Raw genomic sequence first — 21,774 nt, 5'->3', positions numbered from 1 at the left:
TCAATAGAAGAGGCTCAAACAAGCTGAAGTTTGTGTCCAACAAAGAATCTGGATAAAGGAGTGTCCGTTAGAGGAGATGCATTATTGACTACAACCCTAAAACATTTACCTGGAAATTCTGTCTTTGTTTCACCATATTATTTCAATGTTTTTGTTCATGTGATTTGTTGATAAAATATTCATGACTTAGACATCTGATCACTCCTGAGTGCTGAATGAGCGACACAGTGAAAATAAATAAAACACAAAAAAACCCGCAAACTCTCTGAAGGCGCGAAGATAACAACAGACTGAGCTTCACACGCAGCATTCTGCTTAAAGACTGGATGTGGTGAAAAGTTAAATGTAAACACTTAAAACCTCATCTTACACAATATCACACACGTACACCCTCGTGTCATGATGTCTGGTATCTGACACAAAGATTATCTCTGCTACATAACGCCACACTTTCGCTACGAACTGGTCATTGAGAAATATTACTTGTGCCAGATTTAACATATAAGAAACTTGAATCACAATAAAGACTTCATTCAACACACCGACGTGTTTTGTTTAATACCAACTTCTTGTGTTAATCTGTTAATCTTGTGTTAACCTGTTGTGAATTACAGTCCTCATACATACTTTATTACCTCAGTCTGTGTTTTAAGCCCTGCAGTGAAGAATATTAAAGGTAGATAAAAACAGAACACCTGAACCTGGGAGCCCAAGAAAAACTGCTGGAAAGAGAAACACGAACTGATGCTTGAGCAACGGAGATGATGGAAATCTGACTTCCTTAAATCTGTGAAATTAACGCAGCTGACTCACTTGGAGCTAAAATGATCTGCTCGTGTCTTCCCTTTCCACTGTGGCGTAACACTGACCTCCTGCTGATGGTCACATGCCGTCCAAATCTGTTGAAGCTTCAGTTCAGCTGAGGCAAACAAAATGTCATTACTACCAACAGAAACATGCTCTGTTGTCATTTAAATGAAATACTTGACATTATTAGAATGTTTTGTATATAAAAATATGCATTTATTAATAAAAGGTCATACTCTTACTCTACATACAGTAATATAAAACATTTGTTCTATGTTTCCAGTTCATAAAATAAATGTTGTTCTCTCTATCAGAATCATTGTTTGTTGATATTAAAGTGTATTATAGCACACCTACATAGACATAAGACATGAAAAAAAAACCAAAAGCATGAAACAAAGGAAATCTTTTCGGGTGGTGCCGGATGTCTCTCAGGAATTGTTCGAATCACTTAAAAATAGAATTTTAATGATGAGTCAGTGCAAAGGGCAAAAAGAGCTTCCTCATTTTCTTTTGGCAGAGAAGTGCTGGAAGTTGTGGCGAGCCAAGCGAGACACTGAAATCTTGTCCGGGATCTGGTTACCAGATACGGAGAGACGCTGAAAAAAAAGTACAATGTTTGTTATCACAACATTAAACCCTATCTTTTTCTGTTTCTTTGTTTTAACAATATGCAGTCATATTTGACACAGAAATCATTTTTTGTTGTGATTGCTAGACTAGTTTCCACTGCAGATATTTGACACGTCGAACTAGGAGGTAATGTTGATAACAGCAAAGCTATAAAAATTCCTGGATCCACCCTCCCACCTGGATATGCGGCAACGTTTCATTGGTATTTGTGTGAACCCCACCCCTGCACCAATCAGATTCCCTTTCATATCCAATTTTTAGGGCTGACTGTCCACACTATTTTTAGCAAGTGTCCAAATGGGATTGTGCTCAGTTCAGACTGGGACACATTACTGGCCGATCTGACAGGTCGCCGTAGCAACGACGTGGGAGTTGTAACGCTTCCTAATGCATGATGCTCTTTCTTTCTTGAAACTACTGTACCTCCTGAAAATGGTTTTAATCCGTCTCGCAAAAATTGGATGTATTATATGCCTGTTTACGCCACAAAAGAGCCAACTGTTTTCAATCAGGATGGACTAAAAATTGGATTTTGGCTGCCAGTCTGAACGCAGCCATAATAATGGAAAAGTTCAATTACAGCACAGACCGTCTTGAAAGAGTCTAATACTGACAGTGTAATACTGACATGCAGAAAATCGATTATCAACGCAAGAGTTCTTCTACCTTGAGAACATAAATGTGTACCAATTTTTATTTTTCTTGGCACCATTAATAATAAATAAATTAAGAACCAGTGCTTATTTTGTTCAATCCAAAATAAATGATGCTCTTCATGTAAGCCCAGATGTCTGATATAAATATGACTCCTTGAGATCAGCATATCTGAAGAGTAAAAAAATGAACGTGGAACTTTGCAGTCATCTCTCTGAGGTCAATCATACTACGTCCTGCATTAGCAAGTTATCTGAAAATAATTTTAAAACATGCTCATTTCAAATCTGTGCAGTCGTTTTTGTGCGATTCTTGTAACAAACAAACAAAGAAACATGAGTGGAAAAAATTGGTAAACATAGTAATAGAATTATTTCTACTTTTAGTTCGATCCATTTTCTGCTATGAAAAAAAGTCTGATTTAGTTTAGGAAGGCCTGGAAGTCTCACCTCCAGCTCCTCGTCCCATGACCCGCTGCAGGTCTTTATTTTCAGGTTGCTCCGCAGATCAAGGCTGCTGAGTGGAGGCGGCGCGCTGGGACCTGTGTTTGACCAGCCGGAAAGACAGTGCTGAAAAAAAAAAACCAGAGAGTAAAGATGATGAAGATGAAACCAACTAATGTTGTCATGCTAGTGTGTACATACTTATGTTAACACCATACTGTATTTAAAGTCATACAGGGAAAAATCCACAGTTTGGTAGTTGGAAAGTGTCTCACCGATGGTAACCCAAAACTATCAGAGGGGTCAAAACTGCATCGCCGATGAGGCTTGTACTTGAAGGGTGGAAGGAGGGCGCAGCGAGGGATGCTGACCCTGAAATATAACAGGACATTCATGAGACCATAGAGAAGCTGCCACCATGGTGAACTGTATACAGTAAGTGTAATACTGACATGAAGAAAAACAACTATCACAGAAAGAGTTCTTCCATCTTGAGAACATAAAATGTAAATGTAGTAAAAAAACTTCTAATAAATCTCTAGTTTCTTTCAGAGGGAATTAAAACGTTCATGGAAACAGATGACGATTACAGAACCCACTGTTGGGTCCACAGATGTTTTATTCTTAGTAATCCATTAAAAAGTAACAAGATAGAGTAAATTAAAAATGTCTGTTAGCTGCTTTCAGTCAAGTATGCTGTTGTTAATAAAAGGCTGCCAGATTTCACACATTATCACCTGACGTGAGCTGGATCAGTGACAGTGTGGGGGTGAGAGGATTTCTGTTTTTTGCACACAGGGCAGCACTCCTGAGAGTGAAGTGGAACTGGGAACAGTCTGCTGTTAATCCTGTAGGAGAACGTACCTGAACAGAAGGAGAACAAGCAGAATGAGAATAACCTCAGCCATAAGGACATGAACATAAAAGACTCCTCTTACATTTATGAGGATCCACATTAGCCTCTGGGTCATCCTTGTGCGTTAGCGGTGGCAGACCTGAGTGGATCGTCTCAGGAACTCTAATAGGAAAACAAAATCATAATGAATACATCCATCGTATGGGGAACCATGACATAAATCATTAGATGTAAAGTTCAAAGCACTCACTCTACTTGTGGGCTGTGGTGGCACTCGTCTCTATGAAGAGATCGAAAAGCACACAGGTCGGTGAAGAACTCGTCAGGGCGCTCTATCGTGGAGTCTTCAGCTTCCAGAATGCCTTTGAAAGGACAACAATCCACCAGATGAGCATGTGGCTGAGATAGAAACAAGCTCAGAGAGAGACCGATCAGACTAACCTGCTATCCAGTCGTACCCGAGCAGAGGCTGCAAATGATGGCTGTCAGACGTCGATAACTCATCACAGTGATCAGGCTTCACTGCATTCTGCAACTCCCCCTGCAGAATTAAACAAGGGGTGCAATTTTAATGGCCAGAAGGTTCTGCCCCAATTATTTTAGCAAATCTGCTAGAGGAAGAATTATTCATACTTCTGTAGTAAGTTCTTACAAGACTGGGTTTGTGTCATAGGTTTAAACACATGATTCAAAGGCTTCAAAGACAAGACTTATTTTGAACATTTTGAACTCAGAGGGCTGATGGAAAAAGTTTTCCAAGTGTAAAAGACAAAGACTGAACTGTTCTACTTGATGCCGAGTTGAAACTTTGATATGAACTTTACCAGTGTCCCCAGTTCTATTTCATACCTGGTCCTTGCTGTGATTCAATAGACACGACTTTGTGCAGGCTGGTTTCCTCTCCTGCACACATGTGTGGTGGTGAAGATGTCGCTTGTCTTGGACAATGTCTGAAGTACGTTCACCCCAGTCGTCTCTAGGGTTGGACGTCAAAGCTGGAGCTGGAGTCGTGTGGATCATGGATGCTTCATCTCCGCATGTGTCTGATGGAGACATGAACACACATCGTTTTACACATAGAAATAAGGAACATCTCCACAAAAAACTACACGAGTGATGAGAAAAACAGTGACAGGTCAGGGCACAGGAAGTATCTCAAAAGACAGAAAATCCCACATCATATTCTGACCTATAAATGACTGGATTATAATAAATAACAACAAAATAATCTATTAAAACTAAGCATATCCTGAAATCCAGAAAGGTCTGTCATTTGGAGGAACTTATGCAAACTAAAGAGAAGAATAAACAGATTTTACAACCATGGCGCTGCTTGCTAGCTAACTTGCTATCCGTGTCTCTGGCCTCGAATAAATTCTACAATTACCTGCAAATCTCACGTTTGGTTTGGCGAGGGCTGCCCGGGCAGCAGCGACGTCTCCATCCGTCCGGATGAGGGCGTCTTCTGGGTCAGTCCTCCCTTCACCGCCCTCCTGCCGCCCCGGCCCGGAGCTCTGGCCGCAGCCGCTGACCCGCTCCAGGTTGTGTCTCTGCTGCTTCAGTCGGCTCAATAAATCTTTGTTACGCTCTCGTAAAACGTTCAGCCGGTCCGTTGACGACATTCCTTAAAATCAAACCACAGTAAAACGTTTTTAGTATTATTATATTGTCTCATTGAGAATGAATAAACGTCGTGAACGCAGATTTCGCTTTGTGATTTTAAACAAGGATTTCCCACATCACCATAACAACCCGTTAAAGCAGTGATTTGATTGGCTCTGAGACCCTCTACCCGTCATCCTTTGCGATCATCGGGGAGTTAAAGCGACACATATTTGATTTAAGACGCGACATGATATGCAAACAGCAGAGGGCGCTGTTTAATCATTTACTAACACCGACCACCTGCACGCAACCTTGGCGGATGTTACCTGCTGTTGGTCTTATTAGTTAACGATACCAAATAGAGCTCAGCTAGAATTTCAACTTAACTCTGCAATCAAAAACAAGTCAGGTACATGTGAAGAAATGTAACAATTAATCCACCTGCATCTTGGTGGCAGGAAATGAGACTTTTTTTGATAACTCAAAAAGATGTTAATGAGTGTTGATGAATATCTTTTGTGTGTAGCTAAGGAAGAGGTTCTTAAATTTTGAGGTAGATTTTATAAAAAAAATATTTTACAAACAAGCATAAAAATCTATGGTAAATAACACAGGCATACAAAACTTAAAACATTCCACTACCATGAAATTGTGATCCAGATGTGAAAAATTCAGATCTCGATAAATATGGAGATATGTTTGCTAAATATTTATCAATTATAACACAGAACTCTAAATACTAGGAATACATTTGCTGTGTTAAGGATTTAGAGGGTATTAATTATGTGGGAGGCTGATCCAAGTAAAGTGAAGTCACCGAGGCACCTTCATGCTATAATCTAAGTGTGATATAAATAAATTTATGATCTCTTCACAGTGGTATAAAATAGAATTAAAGAACTTTTCACACTTATTTCTTCACTGATGGAAATTATCAAAAGATCTCGGTTGTGAGAAAACGATTTTTAAGTGACATTGGTCTGAAATTTCCCCACCTGTATATTTGAATAAGCTCACTTGAAAGTTTCACGCTGTCACGCTGTCACCAACTCCACCCACTACCTGTCAATCAAGCGCCCAACCAATCACGGTGCAATATGGTGCATCTACTATGTTAGGAGAACAAATAACTATACATGGACTTTCCAGTTAACATATTTTAAGTGTCATAACTGTTCCCACAGTTTTCATGATTTTGAGCAGAGAGTCCAAACAGCAGGACCGACACAGAAAATGTCAACGAATTCTGAGTGAAACTCCGACTGAAAGAGGGGAAAGGATTGCGTCCCAAAAAGAGAAGTACTACTTAGCCGGAGCCAATGAATGTGGGGTATACAAAAAGTATGACAGTTTACACAATGACTGCTTTGGCCAAAAAGGAGACTCTTATATTTGTGACGTCAATCTGTTTGCGAACAGCAGGGGGTGAAAACTTTTCTAAATGCTGACTCAACGGAAGTCAGGATGGCGTGGGCACCGTAATGGACGTCCTGCTGGTTTAGGTTCCTGGTGTCCAACCTCGAAACAGGATGTATCCAACTCGAGAAAGTTTCGTCATCATCATAAACTTTTATTGCTCTAATAAAATGTAGAAATCCTTGTTCAGGTAGTAAAGTAATCTAGACGGAATATGCGCTTACATACATGACATTACCGTGTCTCACGTTGTGTTGCAGCAAAAGCTCGGCTAGCGTCAGTTTACTATTGTTTAGCTGGAGCTCTCCACGTTAGCAGTGTAGCGTTATCTCCATAGAACAAGGTAGTTATTCATTTCGTATGTTTGGTAGGATGTCTGAATATTATTGTTTTATCATGGATTTTCCACGGGTTCCCACTAGTCTTTAGTTTCTCTGTAGTTTGTGTTACTATCAGCTAAGCGTAGGTCAGTTTTAGGTCAGTGCACGGAAAGATCAAGAGAAATGCTGTGGGAGGTGCCAGAAATGACTAATCCACACAGGAGTGTCTAGTCAATATTACAAGCAACCTTAATGGCATTTATTTAACAAGGATGAAATTGTGTGTAAAATAAAGAAAACCTAAATCTTATGCTTTATTTGCTTGAAGAATTCAAGCACATTGATAAAGGTTGTATTACTTTAAAAAACACTTCAGGGTCTGACATTCACAAGAAAACTAATCACTAAGCCCAGGTCCACAAAACCTTAGATGACACCAGATTCTTCACACGAAAGGAAAACTTCTACCAGATGACAAAACATACAGAATATGCTGTGCAATGTTCATTGGCTCCAGACAGCCTCTCTGTGATCCTGGGATATGAACCCAGATGTGGACATTCTTTCCATCTTCACTGTCCCCACTAAGACAAAGGTACTAACACACACCACATCTGAGGTTGGTAGATATCTCAAAAAGGCATACACATGAATGATTTGATATAAAGATGAAGGTGAAGAATAATTTAATAATCCCGAGGGGAAATTATTTACCTCTGCTCAATTCAATACAATCATACAACATACACTACACAAGTACACAGGTATCACAGATAGAAAACACAGCAATCACAATAAATAAATATACATGGGGTTTAAGGACATGAGACATATAAGCATGACGGTATTGACAAACACACACAAAACAGCAGAAAGAGGACTGCAGAAATTGCACAATAGGTCCCAGAAATACTAAATTAACTGTCCATGCAGAAAGAGAATTATATTTATCTGTGAAGTTTAAAGCAATTCTGTCCAGTCAAAAATAACGGGACTAAGATTAAAAATCAAAAACCTAATCCCTATAACAGGGGTGTCTAACTCATTTTCACCGAGGTCCACATCAGCGTAATGGCTGCCCTCAAAAGGCCAGATGTAACTAATAAATATCACTAAATGTAACCAAGTGTAATGTAACATTAACGTAAAATAAATGTAACTACTCCTTAATGTTAAATAACGCTGAATTTATTTAATATTCAAGTTACAAACATTACAGTTGCACAGAAAAAATATGTTTGTTTGTTATAACTTAAATTCTTTTAATTTGTCAGGTTATGAAACCCACAGAACTCCATCAATCAAGGATCAAACTATCCAAGTGAACAAAGAAAAATAAAGAAAAACAAAGAAAAAACACAAGTTTGGACATTAACTTTGTTAAAAATGTTTTTGTCAGTGTTAAAATGGGCTGAATTACTGCATTGTGAGAAATATAGTTTTGGTCAAAGGACACTTTTGACCTATTTATTTTAGACACTCTTACCTTTTATGCTCTCACGGGCCACATTAAATGATATGTCGGGCCAAATTTGGCCCCCGGGCCTTGAGTTTGACAAATGTGCCCTATAACAACCTAACCTTAAAGTGGGATGATTAATCTCATGTTTACAGATTTGGCTGAGATATTTTGGGAATACAAAAAAACAACATATTTTGAAATCGTTTGACTCCTTAAACTTGGCTCACGCTGCACGTGTATGGAGATCTTAAGTTGATCAGAGGAAATCAGTGTTAACGTTTTGCTTCAAAGTACAAGTAATCTGACTTCATCCTACTTTACCACAGTATGGAAGTGAAGAGATATTGAATCAATCTGTATTTGTGGTTGATCTGTTCTCTAAATGTATGTTTTTAAACGTTTGTGTTGCCATTAGACTTTTAATTTCAGTGGCCACTTTATTAGGGACACCTGCAGGATGTAACGCCATCCAGCGGAACAGGGATAGAGTTTTGTTTCAGACTGAGGATGTGATTTACAGGGATGAGATATATATATAAATAACGAAGTTCAGCAGAAAAACAGACTTGTTATCAAAACACTGTTTGATTAATGGCCTAATCTTTTAAAGGTTTAAAATGTGCTGCTGTCCGGGACAACATTTGATTTAATAAGCAGAATGTCAGGTGATGTTCAACAGATCTCCATATCCTGCAGGCACACTGGGGTATCATGATACCTCGGAGGTTTTAGAGGAACTCACCAAACTCAACTCTAACAAGTCAGCTGGATCTGATGGGCTCGACCCCTTATTTTTAAAAACTGCTGCTCCTGTCATTGCCACCCCCATCTCGTATCTATTCAACTTATCTCTGGAGCTGTCCGTTTTTCCTTCAGATTGGAAATCTGCCTTGGTCGTTCCCCTTTTTAAAGGTGGCTCTAGCTCTGATCCCAACTGTTACAGACCTATATCCATCCTGCCATGCTTGGCCAAGATCCTAGAAAAATTGGTTCATAGACAGCTCAGCCACTTCATTGCTTCAAACGATATTCTGTCCAACCTACAGTCTGGGTTCCGGCCTGGCCTGCCTTGTCTGACCCTCTTCCCATCGTGAAAGGGGTGCCTCAAGGTTCCATCCTGGGCCCAACGTTGTTCTCCATCTACATCAACAATGTAGCTAAGTTTGCCGGTAATTCCAAGATTCATCTATATGCTGATGATACCATCTTATACTCAGAGGGCCCTTCTCTCCACTCTGCAGCATCCACACTCCAACTCAGTCTCACTTCTGTCGAGCAGTACTTTCATGGCCTTCATCTCTCACTCAATTCCAAAAAACCCAAATGCATTATTTTTGACCGGAAACATGATTCCACCACTGCCCCTAAAATCCTCTGTGCCGATGACTCTGAACTGGAGTTTGTGACCAGCTATAAATACCTTGGTCTCTGGTTGGACTCATCCCTCTCCTTCTCCACCTACATCAAGCACCTGCAATCAAAAGTCAAAGCTTGCCTTAGCTTCCTCTACCGGAATAAGGCCTCCTTCACCCGTTCAGCCAAACACACACTTGTGAAAATGACCATCCTGCTCATATTCGATTATGGTGACACCATCTATAGGATGGCTTCCCAATCTACTCTTAGCAAACTCGACACTCTCCACCACTCTGCCATCCGTTTTGCCACAGGAGCTCCATTCAGAACTCACCGCTGTGACCTGTACAACCTGGTAGACTGGACATCCCTCCACACCAGACTGCTCCACAACTGGCTTCACCTCATTTACAAATCCATACTTGGAAAAACACCTCCCTACCTCTCCTCCCTTCTACACCACTTCCGTCCTGCCCGCAATCTTAGGTCCAGTAAGCTCATCAATCTCTCCATCCCTAAAGCCCGTACTGTCTTTGGTCGCAGTGCCTTTCGATTCGCTGCAGTTAATGATTGGAACAATTTTCAAAACTGCCTCAAACTCACTGTCCCCATATCACTCACTGCTTTTAAACAAAACCTACATGAAATTGTAGCTGACAGCTGCACTTGTTGAGTGTCTCGCTCTCTTTCTCTCTCTCTCTTTCTCGGTCTCGTTCTCTTGTCTTGTATTTATTTTTCTTATATTTTCTGTATAGTGTATGTCTTTGTGTTTATTTTAGACTTCCTCCCCACCCCCACACCTCCAAGAGCCACTGCTCTTAGCTCAGGCAGCATTTATAAATAAGAACCTGTTCTTAATTGCTTGTCTGGTTAAATAAAGGTTAAATAAATAAATAAATAAAATACTTTCAAAGTCTTCTTTTATGCATCAGTAATCAATCATATTTCAATATCTTCCACTAACTAATAAAAATATCAAGCTTTTCTTAATCTCATATCAATTGTTAAACTTTTCTGTCTCTCTTTAGGTGCCAGGCTGATTTTACAGCTGTTGTTTTTTTTATGATCTCAACCATTACCTGCTGTGCACAGAGACAAGGTTGATGAGAAAGATGTGATCTTGAACCAAAAAAGTAAAGTTGATAGATGCAATAACAAAAAGTCAAAACTAACACACTCTGTGGTCAGTAATATCTCAATAGTTTTATCACCATAAGCAACAGCAACATTAAACTAACCTATTTCCCATGTTTGTACTTGGTCATTTTTTCCCCCTATTTTTTTGTAGTTTTTGAATCACCAAAAAAAATGTTGGTTTAATTATGTTGATGCAACAGATATTAAAATTTATTTTATCATTACTTTGTATACTAAATAGACAAACAACCTGCGACTACCTGATATATTCATTTTCATCGGATTTGAACGCAAATCATAGACATGTATGTATATAATTATTTTATTTTTTATTGGTAGAATTTTTAAACCTTTAAGTTGGTTTTAGTGTTTGTGATGAATATTGGCAGATCAGCACTTTATTTACATTATACCACTATAAATTGAACATTTTTGATCAGAACAACAAATGGAGACATGAAGGTATATCCAAAAAGTAAATAAAATAAACAATTTCTTCCAGATTTTGTCGTTGTTTTCCTGATTTCTGAACTGATGATGGATCAGGTTGGTTTTCTTGCAATCTTAACGGACAACCTGTGCTTATAAAAGTGGTGAAAGGAGACTGTATTTTTCTTCGGTCTTGTGCCCTAATGACATTAGGCTATTTACACTAAACCTGTCCATCCCTGGTGATGCTAATGCTGGAGTTGCAGGTGTTGCAGGGTCACAGCCATAATCGTATGCCTGATTCCCTGTGGAGCCAATGGTGTGGAACCGCATTGGCAAAGTGCTGCTCAGTATTCCAGTCACGGCTGGCTTGCATTAAGAGCTGCTCAGGCCAGCCCGGTGTGATTAGTTGACCACAGTAAGGTAGAGTTGCACCCTATTATCATGACAGTGCCAGTCATGCAGTCATATACTCTTCCCTGTCTCTCCAATTACACCCCCGCTGTTGGGCTCCAAGCAATTACTGCCTGACACCAGAAGACTTCATCGTTCATTAAACACAGATTAGGGACAGGCATCAACAACAAAAACAAAAGAATAAGTGGAATCACTCATTTTTCTTCTATACACTAACATATCACCTTAATTATTTATAGTATTATATCTATATTACAATTATTAGTATACAGTATTTTGTGTAATGGTGAACTATAACTCTGTAGCATATATAAGGGACTGTGTGGCTGCTGTCATTGGGGCACATTTTGGTGTAGATTCTAATTCATCCAGCTCATGGTAATCCTTTACAGCTGGGTCTGAAGCAACTGGGCTCCTGTTTCAGGCCTTGAAGATCGTTCACCTCTGATCCATCATCTTCTCCAGTTCAAACCGATAGTTATTACACACAACATTAAAGTCACATGTTAACAGCTGAGTCACAAAACACAAGTGGGTGGTTTGGCTCAATTGAGTCCTGAGCATAATTATCGATTTCACTTTAATCAAGGTTTGAATGGTGGTGAAACTTTCTGAGGAAAGATGGTAAGTCTGTACCGTATGTGGGTGAGAGGTGGTGGTTTAACTGTCCTGGATTTCTTCACTTAGACTGTGTGTAGCTCCATCTGAGGTAAGCTTGACTTCAACAAATCCACAAATAGTTAATATTTAATAAAGATTCATTCAGATTGGTGCAGGACCCCCTTACCAATGGTAAACACTTCTACTTATAAACTAATCTTTTATCTATATTTGGATTAGTGGCGTGGATTTTATTCTGACCTTGGTAAAATGGGCATAAGTGTGAAAAATTTAGAATTTCCATGTTTCATGTGTTTACATTTAGGATATTGTTCTCAGTGTTTTTCTCCAGTCAGAATCTAAATGCGTGATTCATTGTTGTTTCTAAATGCTCTTAGTTGTAGCAATTAATGGTAATCGATAAGAAACCTCCCCCCACCCCCACACCACACCCCCACGCTCTCAAGACACAAGCTTTAACCGCAAGAGACACCAAGGAGAAGATGCCACTCATTCCTCACCATTTTCCTCTCTCCCACCAGCTGTGGATTACCTCCCTGGGATTGGGAAAACCCAAACCTCACCCATATCACCGTCGGTGATATGGCGACAGCTTACGTTTGCTCTGGAGGAAGAAACTCCAGACTCTGGAGGGCGGTCATCCGCCTTGACCGGTTGGGAGGGAAAGGAAATATACTGGGGATAGAGACAGGGAAAGGAAAAGACACAGACAGACACAGAGAGTGGCAGATAAGCCAGATAGAATTCCAGTCCAAATTGTGCTGTAGTTGCTGAAGTGGAAGCGAGATTTCCAGGCCTTTGGATGTCCTGTCTTCCATACTTGTTCCCTACCTGTCGAGCAGAAGCACAAAGACAGCGGCAGTATAAAGCACAAATTTAATTTTTTAAACTGAAACTTGGTTAGGCCAGGATAACATTGCAGCTGCTCTTATTGAGGCGACTCCTCCCAGCTTTAGTTTGATGAGTATGACTGCAGAAGTAGGGAGGAGTTTCCACTTTGTTGAAGGAACGTCTCCAACGGAAAGTTTGATTCTTTTGGATTTGTTGCCCTTCAGCTCAATTCCTTGCACCGGACAACAACTGTAAATATTTAGACCACCAAAATACAAGTTTTTTGATGAGTTTACAATCTACTGTCTATTGTCTATTGTGTGTATTGATTTTGACTGTGTTGTTTAAGTGTGTGATTTCAAGATTGAAATGCTAAAGAACTCATTCTGGATAACTTTGGGCTCTCTCAGTATGTAACAGATCCAAGACATAACAAATGATATATACTTGATATAACTATTTCCAAGTGTTTAAATGTTTCTGAGGTTGTTGCTCTTTTTAATCATTACTGTTTTGTGTTCAAAATGACCACTATACTATTGCCAATCCTAACAAAAAAGAAGCAGAGGTAATCATAAAGGGCTGTCTTAATGAGACCTGTGCATTATTCAACTTTCACACCATCACCAGCCTTTTCCTCAGCCTCCTTTCACAACCTTGTAAATGGTTTTGGGAAACTTGGTTAGATCCAAAGTCTTGTGGGAGAAATCCCACACTAGGTAAAGCTAAAAAAAAAAGATTGCAGCCAGGCTGAACGTAGATAGCGGAGAAGCAAAGTCTAGGTTCAATATGATATCAAAGAGAGTCTCCATGTTTATAACTAGGAACTGACAAATGTAAGACAACCATTTTTTTTCAGGGATTGTCAATATAATTCCAATTCTCCGTTCTCTGTAGTTGACAAGATGACAAATTCAGCAGCTTCGGTCCCACCTGACATGATTTCCAAAAAAGTCATGTGATGACATCTTAGATTTGTTTTGAATAGCAATGGTAAGACAAACGGTATGTGACTCCAGCTCAGGCCAAAGTTATCTGTTTGTTCTGGTTCTGTGGTTAATCGAGCACTGCTCTGGTATAAACTGGATACACGCTGCCTTGACACACCTAAAAAAAAAAAAAAAATTTTTTTTATTGCATCGTATCAGATGTATTGCAGATACAAAATCATTCTTTTCAGTCGGGGTAGTTTCCTTTCCTGAAAATGGAAGTGATCAAACTTCCTTTTAAAAGTCCCATCTGGATGCTTCAGTAATTACAGACACATTCTAAATCTTCCATTTCTGGGAAAGATCATTAAAAGAGTTCTCTTTCAACAGATTCATACAATTTTGGCTCTAAACAATCTCTTTAATGAGTTTCAGTGTGGTTTTAAACCACACCACATGTCACGGTTCGGCGTGGCGGCGCTGGTGTGTGGCGGGGGGATGGGCCAGGCTTGTGTGTGGAGCCACGGCTCCACACCTGATACTCATCCACACACCAGTAACTGAGTTTCACACCTGCACATCATTGGTGTAGTCATCATGAGGCTTTTTAAGGCAGGTTGGAAGAGAACTCGGTTTGTTTTGTCCTGATGTTCTGATTCCTGCCTTTCTGGAGAATTTTTGAGTTTTGGATTAAATCATGGATAAAACCTCTGCCTATGGTGTTCTGCATTGGGGTCCACACCCTGACCCTCTTGACAGAACGAACCAACCAAAACTGGACCCAGCAGACACCGACCCTCTTGCTGCCCTGACCAGCAGCAAATCCTGGGATCCGGAGCAGGCTGCCAAGTGGAGACAGCGGGGAAGAGACACTTGGGCATGGCTGACAGCTTATGCTGGAATCCCAGCTCCACCTGCTTTGCTTGTCCCTGAGCCTTTTCCAGTGTGACCTCCTGTCCCCGCACCCTGACCTCGGCCTGTTCCGGTCCCCACGCCAGGACCCCAGCTTGCTCCGGTCCCCACGCCCGGTTCTATTCCTCTTCCAGCACCCCAGTCCGAGTCTGGTCCCGTACTTGCACCCCAGTCTGGTCCCGTACTTGCACCCCAGTCTGGTCCCGTACGTGCACCCCAGTCTGGTCCCGTACGTGCACCCCAGTCTGGTCCCGTACGTGCACCCCAGTCTGGTCCCGTACGTGCACCCCAGTCTGGTCCCCTTCGTGCACCCCAGTCTGGTCCCCTTCGTGCACCCCAGTCTGGTCCCCTTCGTGCACCCCAGTCTGCTACGGAACTTGTTCCTGACCCACCCTGAGACCGTTTTGGGGACACCTGATACTCATCCACACACCAGTAACTGAGTTTCACACCTGAACGTCATTGGTGTAGTCATCATGAGGCTGTTTAAGGCAGGTTGGAAGAGAACTCGGTGTTGGTTTGTTTTTCAAGTTTGTTTTGTCCTGATGTTCTGATTCTTGCCTTTCTGGAGAATTTATGAGTTTTGGATTAAATCATGGATAAAACCTCTGCCTATGGTGTTCTGTATTTGGGTCCACACCCTGACCTTCTTGACACCAACACTGAGCTGAGACTGCACTCATGAAAATCTTAAATGACATCCATCTGACTGTCGATGCGTCTAAAACCACCGTCCTGGTGTTGCTGGAACTCTGGATCTCTGCTGATCACATCCTTCTGCTTGACTCACTGGAAACAGAAGGACTTTCAGGCACTGTGCTCAAATGGTTCCAATCTTACAAGATCAGGACAAATTCTCTCAATCGGTAACTAAGTCCAAGCAAACAAATGTCACATGTGGGGTTCCTCAGAGAGCCATTTTTGGGCATCATCTAATTCAGTATCTACTTGAACATAAATCAGATAATCGGATACTCGCATAATAATATAATCACAACATTTTTGAACAAGCTTATACAGATGTTACACGACTACAGTCCTTGACTTACTGTCAGTAGGTGTATCCATTACTTCAATGAGTGAAAGGGTCAAAATTTCACCCAACTCAATCCAGACAAGGCTGAAGTGATTTTGATTTGCCCCCCCCCAAAAAGGTCGAGATCAGGAATTTAAAACTTTACTCAGGCCTGATAACAAAATTGTTTATTGCATGTTATTCTTCGATGCACAAGCTCTTTCCTTGATCTGATATAGGATTTTTGTTGTTTCAACTGTGTTTTATTTCTACTATCTTAATACTTGATTTTATTGTCTACCTTTAAATTGTCTTTATACTTTTAAAGTTCTGTGCTGAATGTATTTCTTTGCCATTGTGCAGCACTTTGAATTTGGCTTGTGTAGTAATTGTGCCTTGCCTTACCATCATGTTTATAACCACCTCAAGTTATTTTCCAGATCAAGATTCTTTTTTTTGAATTCCTAAAAGGGTGTTGGCATCTTGGTGGTGTGTGTAGCATTGTTACCTCACAGCGAGACTCTGGCTCACATCCTGACCCGGGAGCTTTTCATTCCTGAATGGTTTCCCTCCACAGCTACAAAACTTTCATCGTTGGGGATCTGATGTCTGTAATTGCACAGAGGTGTGGATGTGAATGGTTGTTTTCCCTTTGTGTACCAGCCCTCTGATTAACTGCTGACCTGTTGAATGTCAATGTCAGTTGTATACATCGAATGAAAAGAAGTGGTTTCATCTCAGTAGTTTTAGAAGACAGACTGAGAATAAAATGAGAAAGCAGTGAAAGCAGTTAAATTGATATTCAAGCTGAGCTATTGGTTTTATTTACCTCCATTTAAGTATCTGCCAGAAATAAGAAATGAGTCAGCATCCATCTGAGTAAATATTGTTTCAAAGTAAAGCCCATTGGGTTCCTTTATGTAAATGGCCCAAAAATAAAGTTTTTTGTCAAGTTTGAGTATGCATTTCACATCATCTCAATGTTTTATCTGTAGATGACCAGTTGGCTGGTGAATGCAGAGTTTTGGGTATACAAACTACACTGTTGAGGGCTTTGAAAACAAAACTCTGTTTCAGCATAAGATCAATTACTTGCAGCTTTGCTGCTGCTGATCTGATTTGAAAAGTCGATCTTGAGTCCTTTCTGTGGTGGGGTGTTCATTCCAAGGGAGATAGGAGAACAAGGAAAACAAGCCCTTGTCCAGTGAGCACACCTGACCTATGGGTAGTGTTGGTTTGAGCAGGTTTTTGACTTACGTCATAAAACAGGGGTCATTTGATTTTCACAAGCATCTCTCAGAAAATTATTTTAAAATGATCTGTAACCATTTCCGAGTAAGATAGGTGAGATTGTCTCTGAGCATGATGCAGTCAAATTGAAATGGGTGGTGGTCTGCTAGATAGGGGGACCGGCAGCATTGGTGTGGGGTGGCTGTTACTGATAGTGTATGGAAAGAGTCGATGGTTCCCACAACTCCAGTGATAGCAGTAGATGCCATTAAGATAAGGAGGATTGGACCTGTCACATCACTGTCCTCACTGTTCCAACTCAAGGGACAGGTAGAGAAAAAGACCCTATGGAGGGAGGGAGGGGGGGGTTTGTCACGTTGCCTGTCAGTAACCAATGCGACGGCTTCATGAGCAGGTGATGTGCTGATTTGAATCTTATTTCAATTAAAATCAATCTACAGAACATTTGATTTGTATTTATGCCCAGACAGTCAAAAAGGAAGAATAGCTTTTTTTTATTCAGCAAATAAATAAATAAAAAGTATGTAATATATCAGTAATATATCAGTACCATTCCTGACTTCTAATCAGCCACCAGCAACTCGCCAATCTTTTTCTGCCTCAAATGTCTCTGCACTGTTTAGGCAGCGAGTAATGACATCTCTGAGTTTTACTTAGATTAATTTTTTTTAATCTGAATCAGTTTACAATAATTTGCATGAGTTGTGTATCAATTGTTTCAGCTTGGAAACAAGGCTGGTGCTCCACGTAGCAATGCTACAGATAGCACAGCATTGTAACGGTTCCCTCTCTCAGTTGCCTCGGTCCCAACTCTTCATGCAGGAAGTGACTTAGATGGTGATGTGCCAGCTGTCCTAGGGATTCATTTGGATCTATATTATGAATACTCACTCCAAGCTATTACCTGCACAACTGTGGCTAGAGACCTCTACTGTGGAATACATGTTTTTGATTCCTGTGTTGAAAATATGTCCTGATTAATGGAACAGAGACAAACTTTTCACCATAGAAATGCACCACCGTGCCGCCAGAAATGTCTATTGTATGATTTAAAAATACAGTTAACGTCCATATGCATTCCAGAAGCACCCAAGCAAGACCTCACCAACCGTATGACTGATTCAAACAGTCTTCAAACTGTCTATACTCTGTACATGACCAACCACTGCCCAACAGAGACTACAGGTGAACACATAGAACACAGTGGCCCCAAATATAATGTCTCAAGGCATGCTGGGAAACGCCACACTTTTTATTTGCTGACAGATATGTTTTAGTTTGATTTAAAAAAGAAACTCATCCAGTGAAAATAAATTATAAGGAATATGATAAGATGTAAATAAATGACTTAATTCAAATCAGCCGGCTTTTCACCTTAGATTTTAATAAAACAATTTTTGTATTTTGTACATATTGACTATGTACAAAAGTTCTCTAACCTCAGGGATACATATAATCTAAGTTGTCCATCTATTATTTCCAGCAATCCATCTTAATTTAGGTAACTAATTGCAACCTGGACAAAACAAACATAATCAGAAAGAGTAGGAATAAAACCTACTTAATTTTTCAGGATAGTGATCCTTGCAGCTTGATTACATTCACTTTGACGGCTTCCTTTCTTTTTTCAGTGAGTGGTTGTCTATACCTTCACTCTGTTAGAGAATAAAAACGTTATCAAAATCCTCCAACCTGACACCAGTAATGCTGCTGTCTTCATCATATTTCTGCATCTTGCACATGGAAATGGTGAAGTTAATGCTGATTCATGAGACAAGGGCTGAGAAAATGAGATCCGCTCCACGTTGGGTTCCTCTGAGTTAGTCAGCTGTGGGACATCATTTTGGGGATTTTATGTCACTGCTGACTTAATGACCTGTGCGCTTATTTGAGGTCTATTAAACACAAGCAATAACTCAGCAGAGCATGAGCATACTAATTAATCACAGCCTTTGTTTCAGGCGGAGAGATGACAATGAATCCAAGTGAATGCTGTCAAGCGGACAGAAAGTGTGTAAGGACAAGCGACAGTGTCACATCAGACAGACAGACTGCCTCAGCAGTCAGGTACTGTCAACCAGCAATGAATTCTGCTATTTCATCTGGTCTGTCCTGATTTCAGCAAATTATGACTATGCAGCCCAAACTATGGGACTCGTATTTATAAAAGGAAACAGCAATAGTTTCATCTTGTTAAAATGACACACTAAGTTTTCTGCTCAAATATGGTTTAAAGAACTGCAATTAAAAACAACATTTTTTTTGCTCTAGTTTTTAGCTGGTTGACACATGGAAATACCAGACTTAAGAAATGATTAACAGTTTTCTTAGGATAATCTGATTAATGAATGTGGGGGTAGTAAGGCGGCGCAGTGGGTGGTGGTGTTGTCCCACAGCAAGAAGATTCTGTGTTTACTACTTTTGTGTCTGCCTCCAGCCACCTCCACAAACATGTGAGTTCTGTGAAATGGACACACCCAATTGTCTGTGAGTGGTTGTTTTTCATGGTGCCCTGCGATGATCTGGCATCTTATCTGGGGTGTACCCCAACTGTCAGCCATAGCCAGCTGGAATAAGCTCCAGCAGAACAATTGCAATTGTCTCACCTACAAGAAAATGAATGGATGGATGGATGGATGGATGGATGGATGGATGGATAGAAAATGAATGTGGCTGCAAAAAATGACCTTTTGGTATCTAACTTGTGTTGGTTCCAAAGCCTGAATTACCACTTGCTTCCATACTATTCAGCCATTCATTCAATATTATTTTTAGCTTTGTGATGTTTTCAACCAAAATATAAAAAAATCTAATTTCCAGACAACCAGTAACCCTCTCTTCTCTTTTTATTCATTTCATTTTCTGTCACAGGCTTTTAACAGCGTTGAGCAGCCTCCTCCATCAGATACTTACAGTAACATTCATCAACAAAAGCCTAATTAAAAAGCTTTCAGCCTTATTTGTCAGCTCTACTAATCACAGAGTCTTTTTATGGTCTGTCACAGAACAAACATACACTTAGTGTAGGGGAGTTTGTCATTTCCACTTGTCATTGGTTGTTAGGTTGTTAGAGCTCTCCCTATGGGACCCTGGTGGTGGTGAGTTGAATACCCGGAGGCCCCTCCTCAGGCGGTAATGGCCGCAACTGAGAGAGGAACATGTCTGGAACGGTTGGGTCAGAATCTTTCTTACTAAGACTAGACAAATATTGGTGGTAGTCGTTATGTCTTGGCTATCGTTGTTTCACTACGACTGTCTAAGTTGTCTTTTCCTTCAATAGGACGTTTATGCGAAAGCACATTGATCAAAGCACTAGCTTTGATCTATGGTCTTACTCACTGGCCTTCTCCATCGTCTTTCTATCTCATCCAGTTCCTGAGTGTACAAAAGTTAAAATTTGACCTTGACTGAGTTTTCTTTAGGTCAAGATCATCATCTTGTTTTAATCCCTTTTGCTGAACGAGTAATGTCCTCTTTGTTTCATCTTTCTATCATCAACGGTTGCGAAGATATTTGGTGGACAAATGGACGGAGGAAAGGATGGACGAACAGATGAACTCACAAACGCTGACAATTACAATACATCGACCACTTTGAAGCGGGATGTAAAAAGAAACACAACGAAAAGTACGAGCCGCTTACAGCAAATTTTTTTCCAATAATTGAATTTGAGGTTCCCAACTTAAATACAATTAGACTTACTCTGGTACTCATTTAATACCCAGATCTGAAACTGCATTAAAGCAGTTTCAGATCTCCTGTTTGCAAACAGCTTTTATGAAATTAGGTGATGATCAAGACAAAATAAGACCATAGCTATCAATAAGCAAAAGGCTGTGACTCCACGAAAAGTGAGAAATATTTTACCAGCACCGGATCACTCAGAAAGACAATGCTGATCTAAAAGTAGCTAAGCCTTTAAAAACACTGTTGTTAATTTGTTTTAAAGCCCAAGTTAGCAGAAATACACCAGTCAGAGCAGATGGCCTTTTACATGCACAAGCTAAGATGGAGCAGCCTTCTTTACAGGTTATTCAAAATAATTCATGTTAAGTTAATTTGATGGTTCTTTGCAACAACCACATGGGTGGATGTACAGTATGAGTCTGCTGTTTGTGCACCCGCTGCCAACACTTTAATGTCTGATTACATGTTCTGTCTTCTCTGGTTCCCCTGAGTAGTCTTTGAACTTACCTACAAGAAAAACAAGTGGATCTGAACTCATCACTGTAGACAGAGATCACAGCCAACCTGCAGTGACTTGATAATCAAAGTGTAAAGTGTATCAAAGTGAGAAATATGACATATGATATATGACATGGTGAGAAATATGATTTCAATAGAAACAATGCATATGTATGTACTGTATATACTGCATATACTGTGTAGAAACACACATATATACTTTACATATATATTGTACATTGTGTGTATGCATGTGTATATATACTTTACAGTGCACCCTCGTTACTCGTGGTTAATGCGTTCCGGGAACCTCACGCAAATAATGAATTCCATGATATAGCAACGAACCATTTATCTTATTATTTATGGTAGTTAAACATTTATGACCCTCCCCATACTGATATTAAACCACCTTCTATCTGCGTTACCTTTTCCTACACTCTGATGGACTGTTTAAGGGATTTTGATGTCTCACAGAAGTGCGCGGCGTTCCGA

General features: G+C 40.2%; 1 protein-coding gene across 1 annotated transcript; it reads right to left on the bottom strand.

Annotated features, from left to right (window-relative positions):
- Window positions 1–1,166: 1,166 nt before the first annotated feature.
- miip (migration and invasion inhibitory protein) lies at window positions 1,167–5,015 on the bottom strand. Its single transcript, XM_068314710.1, has 9 exons — window positions 4,781–5,015; window positions 4,243–4,436; window positions 3,835–3,934; window positions 3,644–3,755; window positions 3,476–3,555; window positions 3,275–3,401; window positions 2,813–2,909; window positions 2,544–2,663; window positions 1,167–1,406 (listed from the first exon to the last, which is right to left on the bottom strand). The coding sequence occupies exons 1-9, from the start codon at window positions 5,013–5,015 to the stop codon at window positions 1,311–1,313; spliced, it is 1,161 nt and encodes a 386-aa protein (XP_068170811.1). The 3' UTR covers window positions 1,167–1,310.
- Window positions 5,016–21,774: the final 16,759 nt, after the last annotated feature.

The sequence above is a fragment of the Antennarius striatus genome, chromosome 5 (genome assembly GCF_040054535.1).
Source record: "Antennarius striatus isolate MH-2024 chromosome 5, ASM4005453v1, whole genome shotgun sequence".
Lineage (NCBI taxonomy): Eukaryota > Metazoa > Chordata > Actinopteri > Lophiiformes > Antennariidae > Antennarius > Antennarius striatus.
This window is presented reverse-complemented; position numbering and strand designations above follow the sequence as displayed.

What these genes read in the sequence shown, in the direction of transcription:
- miip (XM_068314710.1), bottom strand. Translation starts at nt 5,015, where the DNA reads ATGTCGTCAACGGACCGGCTGAACGTTTTACGAGAGCGTAACAAAGAT. An exon ending in CACCACAGCCCACAAGTAGA is followed by an intron (nt 3,556 to 3,643) that starts GTGAGTGCTTTG and finishes TTTTCCTATTAG; the next exon opens with AGTTCCTGAGACGATCCACT. An exon ending in ATAGTTTTGGGTTACCATCG is followed by an intron (nt 2,664 to 2,812) that starts GTGAGACACTTT and finishes TTTTTTTTTCAG; the next exon opens with CACTGTCTTTCCGGCTGGTC.